The sequence below is a fragment of the Buteo buteo genome, chromosome 2, assembly GCF_964188355.1.
Source record: "Buteo buteo chromosome 2, bButBut1.hap1.1, whole genome shotgun sequence".
NCBI lineage: Eukaryota > Metazoa > Chordata > Aves > Accipitriformes > Accipitridae > Buteo > Buteo buteo.
In genome coordinates this window covers 57,926,885-57,951,279 of record NC_134172.1, presented here as the reverse complement: position 1 = coordinate 57,951,279, position 24,395 = coordinate 57,926,885, and the positions used below count along the sequence as shown (strand labels likewise).

Below are 24,395 nucleotides of genomic sequence, written 5' to 3'. Positions count from 1 at the left end.
AAATTCAGCTCTGTGTTTGTAGCTAGAGACAGTTTTACATGAGGTTGGAGGGGGAAATGTAATTTGTATTGCATCTGATTCTCAGCACAGAAATTTTTGCTTACAAATGCTAAGCCCTTTGAGGCATAAAATGACCCAAATGCTACATAATTGTTTCTCTATGCATTCGTATGAAGTATTTATGTAATCTCGCATCTCAATGTAACAGTATAAACTGGGAGATAACAGCTGAGAAGCAAGTGATTTGTAATTTATATGGAAGTGCCTATTTTTCTGTTACATGTAGTTAATATTAAATATCAGACTAGTATAATTCCCATATTTTAGCTAAGAAATTATGTGATTTTGAGGCCATTTAAAATCTTACTTTGATTCATCTTTTAAAAAGTGAAGCAACAATAGTAAATACTTTCACAATTTCTGCAATTTGAGGAGTACAAAGAATATTCTTGAAAATATGCTCTGGTATGAGGTGTGTTCGATCCAATATAGTACTACTTTTCACTGTCTTAAAAACTCATCCAGCACATTTCAAATGTATATGGGGGCAGGATTGTCTTGAATTACATGCCTGAAGTTTGAATTTTTTAGTTGTACCTTTAATTTTCAGGGCTTGTTGATGGAAAGCAATAGAAAGATTTATCCCATTATTGCTTGTATTTAAAGCTCTGTCAGCCTTGATGCCTACGTTTTGACATCTCTCCTGTCCCATTTTCCATGCTGAGACATACTTTCTAAGGAACCAAGTATTCCACAAAGCATTAGTTGAAAAATAAAATTCCCTAGCTAAACAATTTCATGCAGGTTTAGTTTGAAATGAAATACAGTGCTATACCTTATGTAAGGAGTAGAGAACTTTACGTGGAAAAAACACAATGTTGTTTCCAGGACCTTTACAAGACTTAGCATAATTTTTGGAGTTCACTCAGGTTAAAAGAGGTGTGCTTCCCCGAATGTGATTTGGTCTGTCAGGGTTATTTGATTCAAATCAGACTCTAAACTGTCTATGTTAATCAGAGGAAATGATGATTTATTTGATTTCTGTTTTCTATTTATACTACTTTGTGTATCCAAAGGGTGTACAATATTTGCATTTACAGTTATTTATTAAATCATAAGGTTATATCTGGGGTTTATGTCACTGTGGGGGGACATTTGAATTCAAGTTGAAATTGTCAAAACCAATTTCATTTATGTGGCTGTAAAATTCTAACTTAAGTGAACTGAAGAAAGAAGGTGAATTGTTTAAAAACACATTAAACTTAAAATTACTTGGTTTAAGAAAGAAAATACTAGCAATGGTGAGTCAACTTCTTTAGAATCTCCAAAAGACCAGTTTTATACAAGTGCCAGAAGTGGGAAGGTACTCCAGCTTTATTCAAAAGCCCTTGAGGATCTTTGGTTCCTACTTTCCATAACTTTAAAGAATCTTAATGAACTACCGTGACTATCATAAATGTTTCAATTTCACATTTTATTTATTTAAAGAAAACAATACAAATGTCAAATATTGATTGCATTAAATTATTTTAAAGTTTTAATTAAAATTGAATAATTTTAACTTTCACCTACATAGTTGTGAGTTTTAACTGAGGTTGACTTATCTGCCATAGGCAAGAACTCAAGTTTATACAGATTGTCAGATGCTAACACAGTAAGTTTGTGCAGTAGTCACTCTTAGCAGAAAATGTGTGGTATGTGAGCTCTGACTTGAGCGCATAGAATTGGGTTAACTCTACAATGGAAGAGCAGTATCAGTGGAACTTGTAAGATGTTTCTGAGGATTCTGTGTGTGTGTGCGCATGTGTGTCTATGCATTTTTTTTTCTTTGAGCTTAAACATACTTGCTTTTAATCTGCTCTTAATCTTTTAAATTAAAAAAAATTATGCATGTAATGTCCAGTGTACATAAATCTGTATATATTTTTATATAATCATATTCTGTGTAATCAAAGAACTTCTCTGAAGCTTTTTGCTTCTGTGTAATACTCAATTTCTTGTGCTAAAGCTTAATCTTTTCAATAAATATTTTCTTGTTTATCTAAGCAATTATTGCAGCACTTTGATTCCATGGTAATAGGTAGGGTTTATATGATCCTGTTATTCCAGCTTCCAGACATCACTCCAGATCCACTGGTGCCCTCTACGCTCCTGATGCTTATGGGGCTACAGGTGAAGGATGAGTACACTTTGCTGTCATCTGTGCAGTCATCCTGGATTCTTTTTTTTCCCCACCCACTTGGTTATTCTCATAGTTCAGTTTTTAAAAGAATTATTTATATTAATTTGAGTTTTGTGGTTTTAATAATCCAGATAGATGTTTATGTTGCTAGATTTCGTCTCCACCCCCACCCTCCAATGTTAATCCTTTTCTTCCTTAACAACAACCATTTTATTTTTATTTGCAGAAGAACTTTTTTAGTTTTCCATTTTTCAGTATTTGTAGAGCATTCTTTATGCATGTAGTTTTCTAATTAGCACTCTCAATAGCCTTCCTATTGTATTTGCCTTTTTTTTAAATGAAAACAAAAACCCAAAATGAAGAAGACATTAATTAAAAAAAAAAAAGAAAGTTTCTTTCTGTTAAAACCATTATTTTGTTGTTTGGGGTTTTTTTCCCCTGTGATATTGGAATAGTATGTTTGTATATGACCGACTTTTTTTTTTTTTAACTTCATTTCTTACTTTTCACTGCACCACTAAAGACTTCAGAATGAAAATAACCAGTATTTTAGCCACTACATAATGTATTAGAAATATTAAGCAAATGCTTTTCTTCTGCTTGGGTTTTTTTAAGTGAATGTGGTATTAATGTCCCATATTGCTATTCTGACTGATTTCTTTATATTCATTTTTGTTGTCGTAACAGGTACCGGCTTTGGAATTAGTCAGTCGAGTAGGTTGTCGTCATCCGTTAGTGCTATGCGAGTTCTGAACACAGGTTCTGACGTGGAAGAGGCAGTAGCAGATGCTTTGGTAAGAATCTAGCACTTACCTTGTCTAAGATACAGACTCTTAAAATGTTTGGTACCTGTACACTAAAGTATCCAAAAGAACTTGTCATTCATTATTTTGTTGGCTTCTAGGTGGGGGAAAAAAGCGAAACTGAATTGTTAGAGTTGCAAAGTATTGGAATTTGTATTCCCTACAGAAGTCTTAACTTTTGAGAAATGTATGTTTTTCCATGGCAGACAGGAAATAGTCTCGGACTGTTCTGTTGGAGTGGTCCAAGGAGACACTTGAGCAGGTAGCACTAACCAGCAGTTTCCCACAACAGCCAAACTTCTGGACAGGTTGAAGGCTTGTCAGAGCTGGGAATGATGACAGCTTAAGCACTGTGATTACCATAAGCTTGGGTTCCATTTAAAGTTGTTCTGTCTGACAACATGTGAGATTGATGCTGAAGAGATAAACTGGTGACTTGGCAGGCAACATTTCATAAGTTTAGTTTTTGGTTTCTTTTGTTTTCAAAATTCAAAATGAATTTAAAACTGGTTATACCATTAGCTTTCTTAACCTTTACTGTTCTTTAAAAGGGTGGGTTTGGCTCTTCCACCTCTCTGCCCCAGTTAGCCAAACTGAATGCATCATGTATTTTGCTATTCTGACTGTTACATCAGCAAGCTGAAATCTTCAATTAATTTAAAATACTGACGCTATGAATCAGATACATTTTTATCAGGTATTGTATACTATTTGCATATCACTAAATATTTGTAAGTACCTGTTACCTAGTTATCAGAATACTTTAAAGAATTTGTTATTAGTCTGTTTTAACAAAAATATTATTTAGAACATTAATAAAAAACTACAAATTAGACTCTAAAAAATTTAATTATAGCCAGATAGGATTGGATAGAGAGAAACAAAATTTCAGAGGAAAAAATCTGGAGAACGCTGTCATGTTCATAGTATGGCAATTTATTGATTTCTTGGTTAATACTCTCTTGGCACATTAGTTTGAAATTTGTGTGCCTTCACTGGCATAGAGATCAGGATATCTGTGCAGTCTTGCCTAAGAGGTCATGGTGAGATTGAGTGGTTTTTCCCCTTTTTTATATTGTAAACTTGCAAAAAGTTTTCAGCATTGATGGGGAATGCTAGTTAGTAAACTGGAAGTCAGTCTGGATTTTGGAATAGGGAACAACAGAAAAACAGTCCATGGAACATGAAAAATTTCTGGCTATAATTTGAAAGCCTGTGCTATAGTTTTATCCACACTGGTGCTACATGAAGAGTATCTTTAGTAGCTTCATAGCTTCTTCAAATTCAGCTGGGCAAAGTACATAGTAAGAATATAAATTGAGGAGAAACTCATGTTTCCAATGACTGCTCTTGAGGCTTATATGTATAAAGTTTGTTCATAGAAACTGGTTTGTATTACCTGGATCCAAAATAGCATGATGCTTCTAGAAATGTTAGAGGAAAATTAGTTTGTGTATTTTAGCTAGAGTCGGTCATTACAAAGAAGGATGAACAACAGCAACATTTTACCTGGTTGCCTGCCATGCTTGTGTACAGGTTGCCCTGTACAAATGGCTTTTTTCTTTAACAAGAGTTATTAACACTCTTCTTGTTTTATTGTAGACTGAAGCCCCCCCTCAGAACACTGTTTTTAAAAGGTAGAATGTAGAGTCCTGACAGATGTAATATAAAAACCAAAAATATTCTGGATTGTATTACTATTTTTCTGGTATGAAAAATAGTTGGCCAGTTATAATACTGCTCAAGCCAAAGGGGTATCAGTCTTCTGGCTAAGATCTGGTTTGAATATAAGACACATAAAATGCAGCAATATGGTGATCTTTGCATATTTTCATACCTTTTACTTCACAGTCCTTGGGCATTTCAGATTCTATTTCTTTAATTTTTTTTTATTTTTTTTTTACTTACGGAGACCCTTTTCAAAAATACTCATTTCTTTGTGATTTTTCCCTTCCTTTATTCTCTTACACATGTATGTATGCTTGTTCTGTTGACAGTAAGCTTGTTACGTGATGTGCTGACTAGTTTTTATTGTGATATCCTTTTAAGTTATTCTGCAGTCAAAAATGAGAAGCTTGTGCAAATGGCAATCGTAATTGAGGGGAAAACAATCACTTATACTACTGCTTCTTTAAGTATGTAATGGAACCAAATTTTTAACTACTAGCTTCAACACCAAAATTTGAATGGCAGCGGGGTGTGTTTTTCCTTTTAGGATAAGTAGCTTTTTAAATTTTTTTTTTTCCTGCCTTTGGCATGTTGTGTTTTGTCTTGTTGGCTTGTTTTTGTTTTTAGGAGATTTGGGATTTTGCATTATGTAATTAATTTTTTTGTAGGACATTGCTGTAGTAATTGTTGCAATGACAAAATTTAGTTACTGAAATGAAGTTAAACAAAGACAGATGGAGAAGTTGATGGAAAAATAAAGTTTAAATGAAGGTTTCATACTTAGTAATTGACTGCATGTGTTAAGTCTTCATGCTCAAATATCACTGCATAAGACAGAAAGATTATGACAGAGGTGTCTTTGTGACCAACCAGCAGGTGATATGTAATATTTCCCTGGAAATGGAAGCTTAGCGAACTACTTCTTGGCAATGCATGATATGCTAATCAGATACAGAGAGCTAAGAACAAAATTTACAATAAGACTGCATTTTCCAGTGGCAGGTAGTTTAATAGTCACAATGCTGCTATGCCTTACCTTCCTGTTCTCAATATCTGTTTCTTTTCAATAATTTACTGCTAACAGCTCTTAGGAGACATACGGACTAAGGTATAGAAACTATTTTCCTTCTTCAACAGTTTAATATTTTGCTATTAACATGTATGATAGGAAGTAAGTTAAAATGACAGAATATGTGGGTTTAGACGTGATTCTTATATTCTGTAACATATATAAAGCTATTAAGTGAAATAACTAACTTTCAATACAATTTTTATGTGACCCTATCATGCAATTTTATGGATTTTTACAAGTAAACCTTTAATGTAATGCTTCATCAAACGTATGTCTTCTCTGCATTTGCTTTGCTTTTGTATTTGGAATACCACGCAAGCCATACTTCTTTAAAATATTTTAATTAACTTGGTTTGACCTGCTGAACAGTTGGAGCCAATTGTCACTGCAGGGAGTAGGGGTCACACTGATTATTTGAATCAGTCTTTCTACTGATTATGGTTATGTATACTATCTCTTTGAAAATCAGTACTAATGTGGGGTGTTTCTGTATAATAGAAGAAGCCTGTGCGAAGAAGATACGAGTCCTATGGGATGTACTCGGATGATGATGCCAACAGTGATGCATCAAGTGCCTGTTCAGAAAGGTCCTATAGCTCTAGGAATGGCAGCATACCAACGTATATGAGACAGACAGAAGATGTGGCTGAAGTCCTAAATCGCTGTGCCAGCTCCAACTGGTCAGAGAGAAAAGAAGGCCTTTTAGGCCTGCAAAACTTACTGAAGAACCAGAGAACTTTAAGGTAAGAAGACACATTAATAGAAAAGTATTTTATTTCAGAGTTGAAGGGAGGCAAGAGAAGTAGGCAAGGAGGCTAATGAACACAGCTGGGGAGAGGGAAAGCAGGGGGTGTGTCTCTGAGAAAGGTGGGGGAAGGAATGAGGAAGCTATTGTCACTTCAGGCCACTACTGTATAGGGTCTGTTTAAAAATCTCAGTTTAAGAAATGGAATTTAAAATCAAGAGAATTCTTGCAATACAAAAGATTCCTAAAGTGCTTGCATCTAGTATTGATGGAAGGCCTTTATTTTTATTTACTTATAATTTATTCATCATTATTATTATTATTACTATTATTTGTTGGGTATTTATTCAGAAGAAATGGTTTACTACTAGCTACTAAGAATACCTTTTTTCATTACCTACTCTTTTAAAATGGCCAGGAATGGTATAATATATGAATTAGTTGAAAGAGCCATTTCTAGGTTGAAAGTCTCATTTTAGACCAAATCTATAACATTTTTATCCATGTCTTAAGCAAAATGCTTTTCTTTACTTTGTTTACTAGATTATTTGATTCAGTATTTACAGTTAATTTCACTGATTGTTGTGCATTAGTTTTCTGGTAGTACTAGCAGGGGAGTTGACTAATGTATTGTTGTCACTTTGACAGTCGTGTTGAGTTGAAAAGGTTGTGTGAAATCTTCACAAGAATGTTTGCTGATCCTCACAGTAAGGTATGTTCAGGTTTTTCTTACTTTCAGTAAATGTTTGAAAATATACATTAATAGAAAGCCAGTTGAGGAAAAATGTCAGTGATATTTGCATATGTTAAAAATGGACAAACTATATTAAATAAGCAGTTAGTGGAATCAGATTTCAATCCATTTAATTTGCAATTTTGAACAAGACAATTTTCCACCTTTTTTGCAGGATAATTGAAATAAAGGTTAGTTTCAGCTAAAATGCATTGAAGTAGTTCAACAGTTTGTGCTCAAAATTTGTAAGTATTTTTAAGAAGTCGTGTTGTTTACAGAGGCCACTTCAACATGAGTAATGATTTTCTCTGTTAGAAACAAAAGGCTCTGGTGCAGTAAATTAAATCATAAAGAAAGTGGTCTACATTAAACATGATGAGTCTGAACTATACCAAATGTGTACTTATTTATTTTCCAATGTATTTTGTATTATCATAGCTTATGATGTCTTCCTCGAATTTCATAGATAGGGCTGGCAGTTGAGACTGTTGAATAAATAATTTTTACATCATTGTTAATATTCAATAAGTAAGGTGGAGACTATACTTTAGTATGAAAGAAAATGCGATGTTTTATTCACTTTTACCTAGGTAAAGACCCAGTATAGATGATATAACAAGGAGAGTAATCCTTCTGTTTTATAAGACCATTAAAATATTTTAACTGAGACACTTATCTTGATAGTATTTTTACAATTTTTGTGGGAGGTGGGTTGCTAGTACAGCTTATATATGCAGTGATCTCACATAGCAAAAGGACTGCAGGTAAGTAAGGAGCTGAACAAAGTTATAATGGTATCATGTAAAAAACATGTAACTTTTTTTTTTAATTATAGGCTTGTTCAGAAGAAACCTTTATCTTTTATGTTGAGTATAATATGTCCCACTTTGTGTCCATATTTCAAAATTGATAAAATTATAACCCAGAAAAATTCAGACCAAAGTAGTTATTTCAGAAGTATTGGCGTTTCCCAGCAGAATTCTGAAAAATGACTTTGATTATGCAATACATTTTACATATTTTTTAAGTCTTCCTCATTGCTGCAGTGGAAAATTTAAAATCAGACTAATGAGAAGTCTTAACAGGTTAACTTAGTGTTCATCTGTCCTCCTTATTTTTCCTGCTGGAAAAAGTGACTTAGCTGCTATCTGTGACACCTTGTATTTTGGAAGAAACTTGCATTGCACACAGCAACATGGTATTAAAGTTGCTCATATACTGCAGAAATCCAAAAGAAAAGGCCAAAGCCAAGCAGTTAAAGAGAAACTGAAGAAAACAGTCCATAAAAAGAACAGTTAAGACAGAGGAAAGGAAAGCAAATTAAATGTTGAAATATTACTGGGTTTTAAATGAAGTAATGACAAAATTGTGAGTAGCAGCTTGGTTTAGTTTTGCTTGTTCTTGTGTTAATTAATATTGCAGCTATGCATATATCAGAACTACCCTGGAGATTTTTTTTTTGTAGTGGGGGAGCCAGGGAAGGATAATGAAAATGTTCCAAGATTTAGTTGTATGTGTTAGAAGAGCATTCTATCTTTTCATTAAGCCTTTAGGAATGTTACATGGAATTATCCTAGTTGATTGTTTTGTTTGGTTTACTCAGCATTCTGACAAAATAATGTTTCTTTGATTTTGAAAATTTGGCATGTGTTATAGCATATGTGGTACACCCATTCCAGCCACTGAAACCTTGCCTGCTTTTCGGTGTTGCAAAGCTATTAATAGTTATCAATCTATTATCAGGAGGATCCTTTAAGTATTAAGAGTTCATGAGCTGTGAAATTTCACACACTTATGGCTAGACAATTTTCACCTTAGACTCTTTTCAAGTGTCTGTAGGAATTATTGTCATCTCTTTGGTTTGTTTTTTTTTTTTAAAGGTTTACTTTACCATGATAGCTGGATGTAGGGAATTGCTTAGAAAAAGAGAGTAATATTATTTGGAGGAGAAAATGTGAGAATGATTTGAAGGACATGCCAAGTGCTTACTTTTAAAATACATTGCGTATCCAAATAAAATTACTGAATTTATCATAAAAGTTTTGAAATACCTTTTTTGTTTTGTTTCGTTTTATATTCCATACAGGAACTTTGTATTGATGGCCACTAATTTGTGTGTTTTTATCTTTTTCCCTTTTTTGTTTGTTTTTTGTTTTGTTTTTGTTTTTGTTTCGTTTTGCATGCTGTCCCCTGTGTTGGAACTCTCTTTAGAGAGTAAGTTGGTTCAATATTTGTTGGAAGCCTAACCTTACTTGCATGAATGTGCAATTAACCCTTTTTCTCTATTTTTCTTCCCCAAAGAGTTCATGCAGTGTCAAGCCTTTTGCAATCATAAAATGCTATATACAATTACGTAAACTGTGTGGTAAAGTTTCGAGATGTGCTTTATCTACTAATTAACTGACATTGTTTGGTTATGCATTCCTGCTTTATATTGTGGTGGTTGGCACATCTGAAATAATTCACTTTAAAGGTAGATCACTGACAGTTATTTTCATATGTGTTTATTTTTTCTGCTATCAAATTATTAAAAACTTCAACTTTAGATGCTTGATTTCAGAATTTTAGTTTACATCATAAAAATGGAAACTGCAAAAATCACAGTACCTACAAACATTATTCAACATATAAGTGGTTGAGTACCATTTTCCATTCCAAATTAATCCTTTACCTTAAACGCTCTTACAGTTGTCTTAAATTCTTCATGGTATGGCCTAAGACAAAATGGTATGATTCATATTTTTTTTAAATGCAATAAAATGATTCAACTTATTGGAGCTTTCTCCAGACATTCACTGTGGTAAACCTAAAATCAAACAAAGCTTGAAAACAAAATTGAGTCCTCAGTTATGTGTATTTTTAACAGCTAAAACATTGGCACAGGATCTTTAGAGCACTTTTGCCATAGTGATTCATAATTCACTTCATAATGATTTCAATTTAAACCACTTTACATGTTTAAAGTGTCATAAGAAGTCCATGTTACTTCATCAAGTAAGAGGTTGTAACCAGTTTGTTCAGCTTGCACGTTTTAATGAACAAGATGTGTGTGTCAGTGTCTGGAAACTCAAAGGAACAGGTACAGTTTTTAAATTCTGCTGAGCTGTATAGTTTAATTTGAAGGGTTTTAAATACAATTGTAAGACCCTCAGTGTAATCGTTACAGCACCAGAATTTTTTTTGTTGTTTGCCTAAGTCCAGTATATTTTTCCTGAATTTTAGGTCTGTGAAATCCAAAGACTGTCATATTACAATACAGAAAGTACTTTTTGGTTTCATTTTGTCTAGGTCTTATAATTGTGGATGCACAAGCAGTGGGCATAAAGTGGTATATTGTTTCAGTTTAGCCAAGTACAGAAGACATTTCCAATCCCAAGCATAAAAATTTCTTCCCACTACTGGGAGGGTAATTTTTAAACCTCAGACTTGAATACAAATCTAGACATAGAGCAGAGGAGTTAGCAATTTTATCTTTTTTTTTTTAGTTAGTTTTAAATTTTTCAATGTAGTTTGCCCCAAAAGGGAAGTTAATTAAATTAACTCATCCTGATGGGCTTTATGTTTAGCAGGATTTGTACTGCTTTGTTTCTAACACAGCTTTTCAGTATTTAACATGTCTATGAAAAGATTCTCCTTGGTCTTTATTAGATCTTGAAGGAGTCATAGCATAGCAGGTTGAAGGGACCTGAAGGATCATTTTGCCTTTCTTGACAAAAAAACCCTGAATTTATTTTTCATTTCTATTGTAAATTTTGAGGCACTTCTTTTAAAGATACCTGTATGGATTTATTTTTTTTTCACTTTATGGTGTGAATTTGCCTACCCTGGCTTCATTATCAACATGAAAAGAGATCTAATTTCTTCAGTGATGTGGGCATGCAGCAGCCTTGATCAGTGCTGTGGAAGAAAGCCCACTTCCGTGGACTGGTTTCTGCAGCCATGTGAGGTATGATCACAGTTTAGGATCATCCACTCTCACAGACAGCAGCAGAAGTTGGCCTTATGGCAAGCCAGGTGAGCTTCAGGAGGATGTAGGGTTCCAGCCCTTCTGCTGCAGCAGCTATTTCCAACCTTGTACCCACGTCATACATACTCAGGAGGCAATCTCTCTCCAACCCTTTTTGCATCATAGCAATACTTCTGCTTCGGTACCCACTGATCTGCTGGTGCTGGAGTGCATATCGGTTGTGAAGGTAACGTTTTCAGCCCAAACACCCATTTTTCTTCTCAGAGAAATGGGAAACCCATGGGCCACACCGGTATAGAACATATACATCCCGATTTCACTGTAAGTCTTGAAAAAACATAAAATTAGTGAGATACTAAAGAGGCCGTTTAAACTAAGTTACCTATTTGTCATGCCCTGCTTTACCCCTTCCCTCCAAAAAGCCCTTCTTCCTGGTCTGAGTGCTGAGGTTACTATAAATACAATAAGCCTTTTTTTCCTTTTTTTCCTTTTTTTCCTTTTTTTCCTTTTTTTCCTTTTTTTCCTTTTTTTCCTTTTTTTCCTTTTTTTCCTTTTTTTCCTTTTTTTCCTTTTTTTCCTTTTTTTCCTTTTTTTCCTTTTTTTCCTTTTTTTCCTTTTTTTCCTTTTTTTCCTTTTTTTCCTTTTTTCCTTTTTTTCCTTTTTTTCCTTTTTTTCCTTTTTTTCCTTTTTTTCCTTTTTTTCTTTTTTTCCTTTTTTTCCTTTTTTCCTTTTTTTCCTTTTTTCCTTTTTTCCTTTTTTCCTTTTTTTCCTTTTTTCCTTTTTTTCCTTTTTTTCCTTTTTTTCTTTTTTCTTTTTTCTTTTTTCTTTTTTTCCTTTTTTCCTTTTTTCCTTTTTTCCTTTTTTCCTTTTTTCCTTTTTTTCCTTTTTTCCTTTTTTCCTTTTTTCCTTTTTTCCTTTTTTTCCTTTTTTTTCCTTTTTTTTCCGGTTTGCCGTTCCCCCCTCGCTCTCCCCCTCTTTCCCCCCTCGCTCTCCCCCTCTTTCCCCCCTCGCTCTCCCCCTCTTTCCCCCTCGCTCTCCCCCTCTTTCCCCCTCGCTCTCCCCCTCTTTCCCCCCTCGCTCTCCCCCTCTTTCCCCCCTCGCTCTCCCCCTCTTTCCCCCCTCGCTCTCCCCCTCTTTCCCCCCTCGCTCTCCCCCTCTTTCCTGAATGCAGTCTTTTCAACATTATGTGTTAGAAAAGAACACAATGGATAACATGTTTTTGAAAAGATGAAGGTACTTCTCTGGTTTAAACACCTGTCAATCTGAAATGTATTGTGGCTTTTTTCCATACTCTAGTGAATAATTTTGTGTTTGGATACCTGCAATAGCAAGAGAATCTTGTTCTGTTCAACAAGTATTTTATGTAAAGGAATTGGCCAGCTTTCATGATTTTGCAGTATTTAGTAATGCAGATATTTAAAATCAATATCTTGCTAAAGAATTGTAGCAGCTTTTTTGGTTTTAGAGAGAAAGTGGTTTTGTAGTCTGAGGAATATGTCAAATCAACTTGATGATAAAGCTTGAAAGGGTAAAAAATTGTTTTACTGAAAAAATTGAGGTTGCGCCAGCCATCACAGTAAGCATTTCTTTTCTTGACGAAACTGCATGGAATACCTAATTGTCAAACTTCTGCAGAAGTCCGCTAACATTTCCAATGTACTCTTGTATCAAAATCCGATGAGAGGGCAAGAAAGATTTCTTTTTTTTTTCTTTTTTTTTTTTTTTTCTTTTCCTGCTTGGCTGCAAAACACTACCTTTCTCTGCCTCTGATTCCCTTACTGCTTTCTTCTTTGTTTGTAAGTTCAGCATATGTCAGTGTCATTTCCTCTTTTGCCCCATCCTACCCTCTTTCCATCTTCTTCTGCCTTGTAGGTGTTCAGTATGTTTTTGGAAACACTGGTGGACTTCATCCAGGTCCATAAAGAAGACCTGCAGGACTGGCTGTTTGTACTGCTGACACAGCTGTTGAAAAAGATGGGTGCTGATTTGCTTGGGTCTGTACAAGCAAAAGTTCAGAAGGCACTTGATGTCACAAGGTAATGAGTTAATAAAAAAAGTAATTTAAAAAAAAACAACCCAACACTAAAAACCAAATACAAACCTTTGTGCTACTTCCAAGTTTTGGGGGTTTTTTTAGTGTCTATGAGATACTTGGAAAAATAGAGATCTAATAACAGAACATGAAACTTCAGTAAACCTCGCTGCTTAAGCATTTTGCTTTCCTAAATGACTCTTAGTTGAAAGGGTTTGAGTCCTTAATGCTGAACAATTAATATGATACTACTTACCTGATTCCAAAATGTGCATCCGAGCCATGTATGTTTGTTGTCTTGCCTTGTGTTCAGTGATGCAGTGCTTGTGTTTGAACTTCTTTATTTTGATATAAAAATATTGTTGCAATATTCATCTCTCTGCCAGCAGGCTTTTAAGGAGCTATGGCGCAATAATGGATTTGATTTCTGTCTTCCACTCTCCCCAAACTTCACGAATAGCCTGATCCAAAATGATCTTACATGATTTTGGGGGCCATCAGAGCTGCCTATCCCTGGCCAGTATTATTTCTAAATGAAGGCTAGATTTTTAAATAGAGTTGGAGGAACTCTGGGATCTACTTCTCATCCTCTGTTCTCTGAAGTACAGGACAGTCTAAGCAGTCTAGGCCTCTGCTGAACCTATTCATGTGGCAGATCACATCAGTGAAATCAGGGGAAAGGTATGGTATATGTTGCGGGGAGAGAAGGGAGTATGATCTGCTACATCTCTTGTTTTTTGCTGCTGCAGCAGAGCCCTTGAAGGGCATACCCCGAGTGTGCAATGTGGGAGAGCAGAGGCAGCCCAAGGTAGAACAGGATGGTTCAGAGAAGTGTGCGGGAGGAGCCTGGTATATACCTTTAGCAGTACCATTTCCTATTAATTTGAGGATTGCATAGATTTAGAGTCAGAATACAACTATATCATCATTATATCATTCATTATTACTTGTGTTACCTATTCTAGCTATAATTGCTTCAAAGCAGGAATTTCTTAATTTTTGTCCTTTACATGCTAGTTGAATGTTTCTGAAAGTCAGATACAATATCAACAAAATGGGTAGAAATTTTTTTTTCTTTTAAAAGTACTAAAGCTTTTCTCTACTGAGAAGAATGAGGGCTTATTTAGTGCCTCTCAACAGGTACTAAAAGAAAATTTCATGTAACTTAACATGATTTGATTTGTTTGTTTTACAGGGAATCTTTTCCAAATGACCTCCAATTCAGTATTTTAATGAGATTTACTGTTGATCAAACCCAAACACCTAGCCTGAAGGTAAGAATTTTCAGGCTTGCATTGCAAACATAAATCTTCATTGATACACATTTGTTTGTCTTAATATTTGAATTTGGATTGTTATTTTTGTTTTGTTTAAAAAAAAAACACCCAACCAAAAAAAGGTTTTCAATTAGTGGATTTTGTTTTTGTAAACTTTCAGACAGTCAAGCCAGCACTACAGGACCAGCTTCGCTCTTTTTGGAGCTCAAAGGTTTTTGTCTGAATTATTGTCTTTATTCTTAACCCTAAGTCAAACTCTTACAGTGTTTCCAATAATTTTTATTTGAATGCATTCGTATGCTGCTACTAACCTTTGTGAGAAACTTTAAGCATGCAGATGTTCAATTTTAAACATTTCACTAGTATGAAAATGCTGCGAGAGAGATCTAATAAAACCACAGTACAGTAAAAATGAGCAACAAAAATGTGGCCGCCTAACATCAAGCTGGTTATGCAAACTCACTCTATCAAGTCTTTTCTAATTTTATGTTTGTGATTTCCCAGTTGTGTTTTCCTAGTTTATATATATTTTTTTCCTGTGTTCAGCCTGATAGGTCTTGAATGAATTTAAATTATTTTAATATTACTATGAACTTGAGTTACTGTATTAAAAATCAGCTCCCTTTGTAGTACACTTACTTTTCTGAAAGCAGTGTGTAGCTTTATATTTACACACATTTTTACATAAGAATCTATAGCACATAGACCTGCCAGTATAACTGGAAAGTAAAAATGTAATCTGTAGTACATTTACAGTTCCAAAGAGAGTTGATTTTTAGGATAAATGCATCAAATCCTAAGAAGATTTACAAGTGAAGTGAATGGGGAAATAACAAGCATATGATAACTGGCATTTTCTGCTCTATCCTGCACGAAATACTTTTACATAGTTCGATACTGCACAAGAATACGACTTTTCCAAAGTTATGTTGAACCTAAAGTCACATGAATATTCCTTTTTTGTCTACAATACAGTAAAACTTACATTTTTAAGCTTTTGAGAACAGTTGATATGTTGACCACTGTTGCTTCTTAGAGCTGTGTTAAAAAAGGGACTGCTGTCATTTATTCAAGACAGCAAATGAGGTAGTAAAAATCAGTTTGTTGTTTAAATAAATCCTTGGAACAAATTGAGCTTGGTTTTGTTTTACTTGGTTTTCCTCCCCAGGAAGGTGAATTTGATGGTTGAGATGTTCTTTATTCCATACAGTAGTATAACTGGTAAACGCGTATCGATCATGTTTCAAAGTTGAGAGTGTAGATTTGGAATGAGACATGGACTCCTAATAGGCTGAGTTGGGGCTAAGTTCAAGAATATTCACTGTGCAACCTAGAAAGAATTAAGAATTCTGAAGCACTTAATGGGAGGACACGCTGAAAATAATTTCCAGTATTTGAGAGAGACTGCTGAAATCAAGATGTTGGTAAAAACTACCTCCACAGAACAACACCTGTTAGTTTGAAATAAAATCAAGAGTATTTAAAAGGAATTTTTGGGACAGTGAAGTATGTAACTGTTTAAGAGAAGGTAAGCTTTTTTTCAGAAGAAAGTGGTATCTACACCTTACTTCCATCTCTGTGAGGTAACTACAACTTCAGGATCCAGACAGTAAAGTTAGTGAATGTAAATTGCAAAAGTATCTATTTAATATCCACGTTCTTGAGTGTTTTGTCTAAATCCCATCCTCAGTGCACCCAGATGTCTATCAGATCACTTGATAATCCTAGGGCACTACTCCATTTCTTGAAGTCTTCAGCTTTTGTTCTTATTCTGATAAATTACTATTTTGTTGCAGAGTGTGCCTTTGGGCTAGACATACTGAGAAACAGCATTCACTGTGACAGGAAAAATCAGAGAAAGGATTTTCAGCATCCTTAAAGATCGTCAGATATAAGAAGGGGTGGTAGATCAGAAATTTGCTCTGTGGAAGGATTCCCTTCTGCAAATGACTTTTCCCTCTGGTTTTCATGTGGTGGTAGTAAATAATCATGATTCTTTAGAGTAAACTATCATTGTTGTTCTTACACTTAGAAACACAGCTAAGTCTTGGACGATAAAAGTCAAGCTTTTAGAGTGGCCACAGAGGTGGATTTGGATAGCTAGCCAGTAAGAGGACCAAACATAGAGAAGATATAATTCTGCTGACCTAATCCATGGAGGATGCAGCACAGTGTATTGCGCTGTATTCATCTTATTTTGTTTTGCTATAATTTTACATATAGGTGTGGTGAACTGCTGAAGCAGTTTAGAGGTGCCAGATGCATGTATCTGTTTTGGTCAAATGTGTGGATGGGCATAGGAGTCAAATTTTCTAGATGGCATATATTCTATTAAACTTATTTTCACAGATGCAGAACATATGCTTTCCAAAGGATGAGTGTTGTCCTGAAATACACTTCATTTCATCACTTTCCTTTTTCTCAGGTTGAATATCAAATGCCTCAAACGCAGTGAGGAATTGATTTAAGCATTGTGACCAAAGTTCATTACAAGTTTCTGAACCCTTCTTTACTTTGAAAATACTGACTTGTTGACAAAGGTTTTTGCCACAGTTCATCAGAAGAATTTTTTTCTTTTTCCAAAGTCCCTATTAAAATTTCTGGATTTACAAAAACCTAACCAACCAATGACACAGCTTCACAGAGATGAAAGAGCCCTTCAGAATTCATCTTTAGTTTACCTTTTAGTCATTTGGTTAAATAATGGCAGAGGCAGTCACTCCTAAGTATTTGGTAACTGAGGGACAGACACCTGGGATGTGGCAATCTGAAAGTCACTTCGTGTGATTGCTTTTATTTAGTTTGAGTAAGGCAGAGTAGAGTCTTTTGCATCCCAGGAAAGCACTGTAAGAGATGGACTTTTTTCTGGTTTAAGTAAAGCAGCTTCTCTACATTCCTCTCTCCTTTTGTCTTTTTTCCTGTAATGTGAAGTGTTTCTCTTATCTTGCCCTGATGCAGCAAATGAAACGGTGTAAATCTCAAATTTTTCACAGGACAGGAAAATATTTGCCTTCTGGCACTGACTGTGTAGCATCCTTATGGTATTTCCTGAATCTCTGGAGGTAGTTGCATGTACTTTTGTGCCAGAATTTGTAATTTCATTATCTGTGAAAGATGTTTATGAAGCACTTCAGTTCCATTTATGTCTAATCTTTTTTTTTTGTGAGCAATAGTGCTAATTGTGGCTCGATCTGTATTTCAGCTCACTATAGTAGTGCTATTCTTAAACAAAATGTCTGTGTTATATGCTGTACAGGACAAATGTTTCAGTGTTTATAGTCCAGCAAAAGTACAATAAATTCAACTTAGAAGAGTACAAAGAAAGTCAAGACAGCATTAAACAACTTCAGAGACAATGGTTTCAGATTAACAGCAAATATTCATTGTAAGAATTCCTGGAGCTGCTTTCATTGCAGTAAAAAATTGTTATCACCTCTCTCGGAGAGATTAAATGGATTGTTGAAGAGGACTATGTTAGAGCATTTATTTCTGAATCTCAACTTTATATACTCTTACTGGAAATCATGACAAAAATGCATCATAAGTAGATTCACTGCTATTACAGAGTTTACTTAAGGGTGCGAGGTTTTTTTATCTGTAATAATACTGTCTTGTATTTGAGCACAGAAAGGTACCCCTTCCAGAATTTCTTCTCTCAAAAGCAATTAGTGAAAAACAGTCCCTTTCAAAATAGTTGTCAAACTTAGCTTTGGGTATCTGTCTCACTGAAAAGCTTTACTAGTGCGAATTCTCTCCATATATATTCTGTTCAGTGGTCTTCTGTCTCCTGAGAACCTCCATCTTTCCAGAAGTCTGTGCAATTTGCTCTGTTGGAATAGTTTAAATAATACTGTGCCCTCAGATACAGTGCTCCAGAATTTTTTCACTGGGAGAAATTCCTCAATGTTCTAAGTGTTGCAGTTCTTACCAATAATTTTTTTTTTAAGATGTGATATTTTATGTATTTAAATTGTGAGCAGTGAAACGTAGTGCTGTCATAATGGTTTCACTTGGTAATCTAGAAATTTAACTAATACTTCATGTTTGGAAAAACATGTAGCCTAAGGTTTTTTGCTGCGGAGATGTTTGAGGGTTTTTTTCCCTTTGGAAAGAGTCTAGCAAGTAGTGGGTTTTTTGACTGCATTTGTTGGTAATGATCTGCATAGAATGAAAGCCTCCAGCTGTTGCTTGTTGTATGTATAACTTTGGAGAAGTCGATCTTTAACAGCTGCTGTGAAAATGAAGTATTTGTTATTAATCTACATGTATCAGTTATCACTAATGTGTGTGTCAGTGTATCTTGAGTTTTTAATAGCTTGCAAGTTTTCATGACCAAGGGAAGTTTCTAAATAGTTTTGCTCAGAACAGTTGTACTACAAGCCATGAACAATTGAAAATATACCCAGAGTTCTTTTTCTTTCTGGTTATGATGAACATAGGTGTCTCCTTCCTGGGAGGTATTTTTGGTTCATTACAATTATTAGTGGAAATAAAAGCAGCTAAGTCAAAGAGGTGGCCTAAATTAATGTTCACTGCTTTTGTTGACGGGTTGCATGACAAATCTCTGGGGCAGCAGGAGTTGAGGACATAAATATTTAAGGGAGATACAAGCATAATAGCCCTTTGCCCAAAGCTGTGCAGTGGTGCAATTTGGGAGAAACTAGAGAGCGGCTGCAGTCTGGGGTGTATAAAACAGAGATTCTGCATAAGGACTAGAGGGAGTTGGTGGAGCAGAATGATACTCAGATAAATGAGGGAGTGAAGCAGCTTTTCTGTCCTGGTAAATCCATGTCTCTGTTTTTGAAATAGCTTCAAAGGAAAAGTGCATGTGACCCCTTCTAACTCTTTTGTAGAACTTCTATTCCATACCTTTTTAGTGTTTAATGGGAAGGTTCATGTGGCTTATCCCTAAAGATAGTGACTACTCAACTCCGGTGTTTTATAAAAGAATGCTGTTAACTACATAGGAGGAACTAATAGGAACTGATTATTGGTTCATCAACTGATGTTCATTTTTCATTTTAGTACTGGAAAAAAGTTCTTAATAACTCTGAGTAATTCTTTAAAATTGTGATTATTCTTAAATATTTTGAGTACTTCGGTTTTGTTTTTGTTAAATACAAGCTTCTGCATATGCAATGATTTGTGTATCTTTTAGTTGCTACCAGTGAAATTTAAGATTTTTATTAATACTTGAATTTCTGAGGAATAACTCCCTTCTTGAAATGTTATATCCATTTGTAAATTGATTTATTCTGTAGAGTTTTATATTAATGCTGAGAAGATGTTTAGTTTAATTAGAAAAAAGAATCATCTTTATTTAGGGAATGAACCTTCTACTCTGTGAACACACTTGTTCTTGCAGCATACCATTTTCATTGTCCACCTGACTCTGTTTCTCTTTGCAGGTCAAAGTTGCAATCCTTAAATACATAGAGACTCTTGCACAACAGATGGATCCAGGAGATTTTGTAAATTCAAGTGAAACTAGGTTAGCAGTGTCTCGAATTATCACCTGGACCACAGAACCTAAAAGCTCAGATGTTAGGAAGGTATGTTTGTTAATGTGTGCTTAGAATTGCAGTACATTCGAAGTATCTTGGCAAATTAGAGAAGCTCATATTTCTTGTCTAAACAAAAAAAAGTATTTCTCTTTAAAAACAAACTTACTCTTTCATAGAGAAAAGGTACTTTTATATCCTTCTCGGCAAACACACCTAATTTTTCTGTATAAAGTATCAGAAGTGACAAAGTAAAACTCTGCCAAAAATTGTATGTTTAAGAATATTTAAGTAAAAATTTAAAATTAGCACATGTTGAAACTCTCTGTTAGGTTTGTGTTTTCATGTGTGTTAATACGTTGAGATTATCTTTCATAATACAAGGAATAACTTTGTTCCAAGCACTATCTGGTATTAAAATCTCTTCAGTGGGCATTTTCTATATAGTTTTAATATTACTTCAGAGACCACCCTCTGTGATACTAATAGCACATTTGTAACAGGAATGGTAAGTTTGGTAGCAAACTTGGTTCAGTCTCTGGATTTTCTCAAATCCTTTGTGTTTAACAAAAGACAGGTAAATAACTGTTGACCCTTTGACAAAAGAAAGTTTGTGCTTTAATAAGGTAGTATCAAAGGTTTGTTCTTGCAATGGTCCAGTTCCAGTACAAAACTCCCTTTTCCACATAACTGTTGTGAAGTGAAAATTAGTATTTGTGAGCTATGTAGATGTACCAGGGATACGGAATAGCCATGAGAAATGTACTAGTGCACTCTTTGGAAACGGTTTCTAAATAGTCCTTCCAGTTATAGAAAGCAAAAATCATTGAATTTTGTTTGCAGTTTGGTGGAATAGTTTTGTTGTTCTGATTGTCACCAGCCATTCTGTCGTAGCTGCCATTATCAGCATGCTAACACTTTTTGAATGCTAAACAAACCTATTTACTTCATGGCTTGTAAGTGCAAGCATCTTTGACACAGAGAACTAACTCTTCTGTTTCTTTTTGTCTGTTTATTTCTGCAGTTTGAAGAGTTGTAACAATTCATTCATATTTCCTTTGCTATTTCAATTAAGGCAACTAGAGTTGACAACTTCATTGTTTCTGGAAACAGTACCAAAACTTCCTTTCTTTAGGAGGGATGTTTTGGGGGAGCTGTCTCATGAAGTGTGTAATGTGAAGAGAACAAAAGTAAAAATAACTTGCAAACATTGCAGATATCAAGAAGTTGTGGAATACGTAATAAAAAAATATAGGACAGTCTATATTGGAGATAATGTTTCTGCCTTTCACTTCTATAGCTTCATGAGTGTGAGAAAGCAGTAACAGATTATATCCTATGGACTTTTCTTGCCTAGTACCATGTTCTAGTGACATACATAAGACCATAAAACAGGGGAGGAATTGAAGCAGCACTATCTTCTAAATCAGTAAAGTTTTAGTACTAAGACACGTGGCAAGCTGTCATATCTGATGGTTCATATGTCTAATAAGCATTTTTATGTCAATAAGTAACTGAATCATGGAAAAAATTGCCAGTGAGTTTAATCATCTGGAACACCTTAATTACTTGAAGTTTTCTCATTTTATTTTTTCTTTCCATAACACAGCTGTTAGAGGCAACTACTGCCAAAAGCCTTTAATAACTCTTGAAAATGAAATTTCACCAATAAGTAGTCAAAAGAGTTATTCTGATGGTACAAAATGTTTCGTTCTCTTAACAGGCTTCACAGCCTGCTATCACAGGCTTTTTCATTTTATGTATTTTAATAAGCTTATAGCATTTAGTATGATGCTTTAAATTAAAAGTTTTTGCCAAGTGTATTTCTGTGTAATTGATGGGTTTGGGTTTTGGTTTTTTGTTGTTGTTGGTTTGGGTTTTGGTTTTTTTAGTAAAAACATTTCCGGTACTAAGTATTATGAAAAATCCTTTTTTATTGTATTAATCTGAAGTTGGGCACTCTTAGTGCAGTTCAATGACATGGTAGTACTTTCTGGAGGTCCTTTCTGGAAGGTGAGATTCTATGTTTCAGAACTTAGATTTCTTCTAAGATTAGAGTTCTTCTGGAAAGAATTAGAATCTTCTTAGAGTTCCTCTAAGAACAAAACTAAACAAATATTTCTAATGCTTATTGCAGACTTTTAAAGATGTTATATGTATGACTGGACTTAAATCTCAAGAGAGAAAGCTTATGCTGAGGAGAAGAAAAACCTCCAAATACTCTAAAATGCCTCTTTCTTTTTTTTTTTTTTTTTTTTTTTTTTTTTGTCAAGGAAGAGAGAGGGAAAATAGATAATTGTATAGCTGAAAACCTTCTCTGAATCAGTATCAATTTTGATACTTCAGGCTGAGCTTCATTTTGGGCAAACTTGATGATACCGATTTATTTCTTGATACGACCCTGGACTGTCTATTCTGTTATTCTGTCGGCAGCTTAAATAGACACAGTGTTATGGAGTGGAGACATGGATAACAGGACAGAAAAATGAAAGTGGTAATTCTCAAGCCTTTGCTCAGTTGCTGGATTTGTTTTGATTTTGCTTTGTATCAATTTCTGTTAAAAGACTGACCATAAGAAATAACAAGTAAAAGAGAAACATTAAAGACAGATTGTAGAGGGCATTCAGGGTGTTCCCTTGAAAGGAAGGCATTCAGAGCGAGAAGGGAATAAAAGTTAAAGAAAACAGCCAGTCACGAGTGTGCAAAGATAATTTGTGGCAATCTAACATGCTAGTATTTTTGTCATTAAACTTAATACTGAGATGTGTGCTGGTATGTGTGCTCATACCTTGGCTTTCCACTTTTAATTAAAAAATGCTACAGTTCATTGCTCTGGAAGCAAAAGGAGGGAAATAAATGTCTAAAGAATTTTCTAAACTACTTGCTTGAAGTATATTGCTGCTTAAGCAAGCTGCCTATCATTCTGTCTAGCATGAGGCACTGGTTCTCTCCAGTGCATGGCAGACCTTGATGGTGAGCTGTATAAACTAGACATAGTTGCTTAATCTTAGAATCAGAGTTTCGTACTACAAAGAAACGATTAAAAAATTATGGAGAACTTAATCTGTAGGCCTTCATTGCATGTGTTGGTTTAGTCGCTATGTTGACAGGTTTGTTAGACTACCCAGTGAATATTCATCAAACTGTACAAGCGTTACTAAGTCATGCAGTCAACATTCCTTTACTAGAGGGAACCCAACCATTGTGTAACTTACTGTGTTGCTTTGTCAGTAAAGAGCTCTGTTTTTTGGTACCAATTAAAAAAATATATAGTAAAACATGCTGTAGGATGAGGATGATGTTAAAAATGAACTATTAAAATTGAGGGTGTGGGAGGTGAAATCCAGTAGACCACAAACTGCAGTACTTAACAATTTTCATCTTTAGAATATGTAGTCAGCTAAATTATTCTTCATGATGTTTGCTTATTTTTTAAAAAGCTAAAGGAAGCAGGGTGGGAAGGTGGGGGAAGGTTAACAAACTAGTTTGACTGTAGGATAAGTTATAAAGAATATCAAGTGCTGTGATCACAACTCAAAATCAAGACTGTCTCATTCCAAATTAGGATATCTGTTGGTTTGGGTTTGGTTTTTTTTTTGTTTGGGGTTTGTTGTTTGGTTTGGGGTTTGTTTTTTTTTTTAAATTTCTAAATCCATAACCGTACCTTTTCAAGCTAGTGTGTTGATTATCCATAATCTGTTATTACCACTTGCAGAACTCAGGAGAAGGAATTGCAGGCTTGTTTCTGCCTGATGTGTTCCATTCCTCTCTTAAAGAGTTTGACAAGTTGAACAAATTTAAAAAACCATTTTGTGAATTCTTTTCAGTACTTTTTTTACTAAGTAGGGATCTGGGGTTGGGAGCATTGAGGAGCATGTTTCTCAAAGACTGCTTGTTAAAATGATTGTGCAAATTTTGAGCTTGTTATTTTGTACCTGGATTTATCAATATCTGAACTTCCAGCTCACCAGCAAATATGAATTGCTTTTGTTCACGTCTATTAACATCCTTATTCAAGCTTGATCAAGACTTAAGTCACATTTTGGGACTGCCACTCATTATAGCATTTCTTGCTAATAAAATTACTTTAGAAACTCAAATTAATATCTTCAATGTGTATTTTCTTCTTCTAGGCTGCGCAGTCAGTGCTGATTTCCCTTTTTGAACTCAACACTCCAGAGTTTACAATGCTATTGGGTGCTTTACCAAAAACATTTCAGGATGGAGCCACAAAGCTTCTCCATAATCATCTCCGGAATACAGGCAACAGTGGTCAGGTATCTACACCTCTTATTATTCTTTCTGAAGTTACTGGTGTTTTGAACATAAGTCCATTTCAGTATAGTTATTTGTGAGAGCAAGAAGGTTGGTAGAGGACAGGAGACAACCTAAATCCTATGTAGAATTCTGTCTTA

The 24,395-nt window shown here is 34.7% G+C and overlaps 1 protein-coding gene across 24 annotated transcripts in view; it reads left to right on the top strand.

The window, feature by feature from the left end:
- CLASP2 (cytoplasmic linker associated protein 2) overlaps positions 1 to 24,395 on the top strand; it is a 152,798-nt gene that overhangs the window by 113,846 nt on the left and 14,557 nt on the right. For 10 of the 24 annotated variants that reach the window (XM_075056023.1, XM_075055995.1, XM_075056005.1 and 7 more), the window contains 9 exons: positions 2,110 to 2,172; positions 2,870 to 2,976; positions 6,224 to 6,468; positions 7,119 to 7,182; positions 13,043 to 13,206; positions 14,398 to 14,476; positions 14,640 to 14,690; positions 19,888 to 20,031; positions 24,114 to 24,257. In XM_075056023.1, the coding sequence (XP_074912124.1) occupies positions 2,110 to 2,172; positions 2,870 to 2,976; positions 6,224 to 6,468; positions 7,119 to 7,182; positions 13,043 to 13,206; positions 14,398 to 14,476; positions 14,640 to 14,690; positions 19,888 to 20,031; positions 24,114 to 24,257 (1,061 nt within the window). The remainder of the gene's footprint in view (positions 1 to 2,109; positions 2,173 to 2,869; positions 2,977 to 6,223; positions 6,469 to 7,118; positions 7,183 to 13,042; positions 13,207 to 14,397; positions 14,477 to 14,639; positions 14,691 to 19,887; positions 20,032 to 24,113; positions 24,258 to 24,395) is intronic. The other 14 variants (XM_075056125.1, XM_075056061.1, XM_075056107.1 and 11 more) reach the window with 3 other exon arrangements.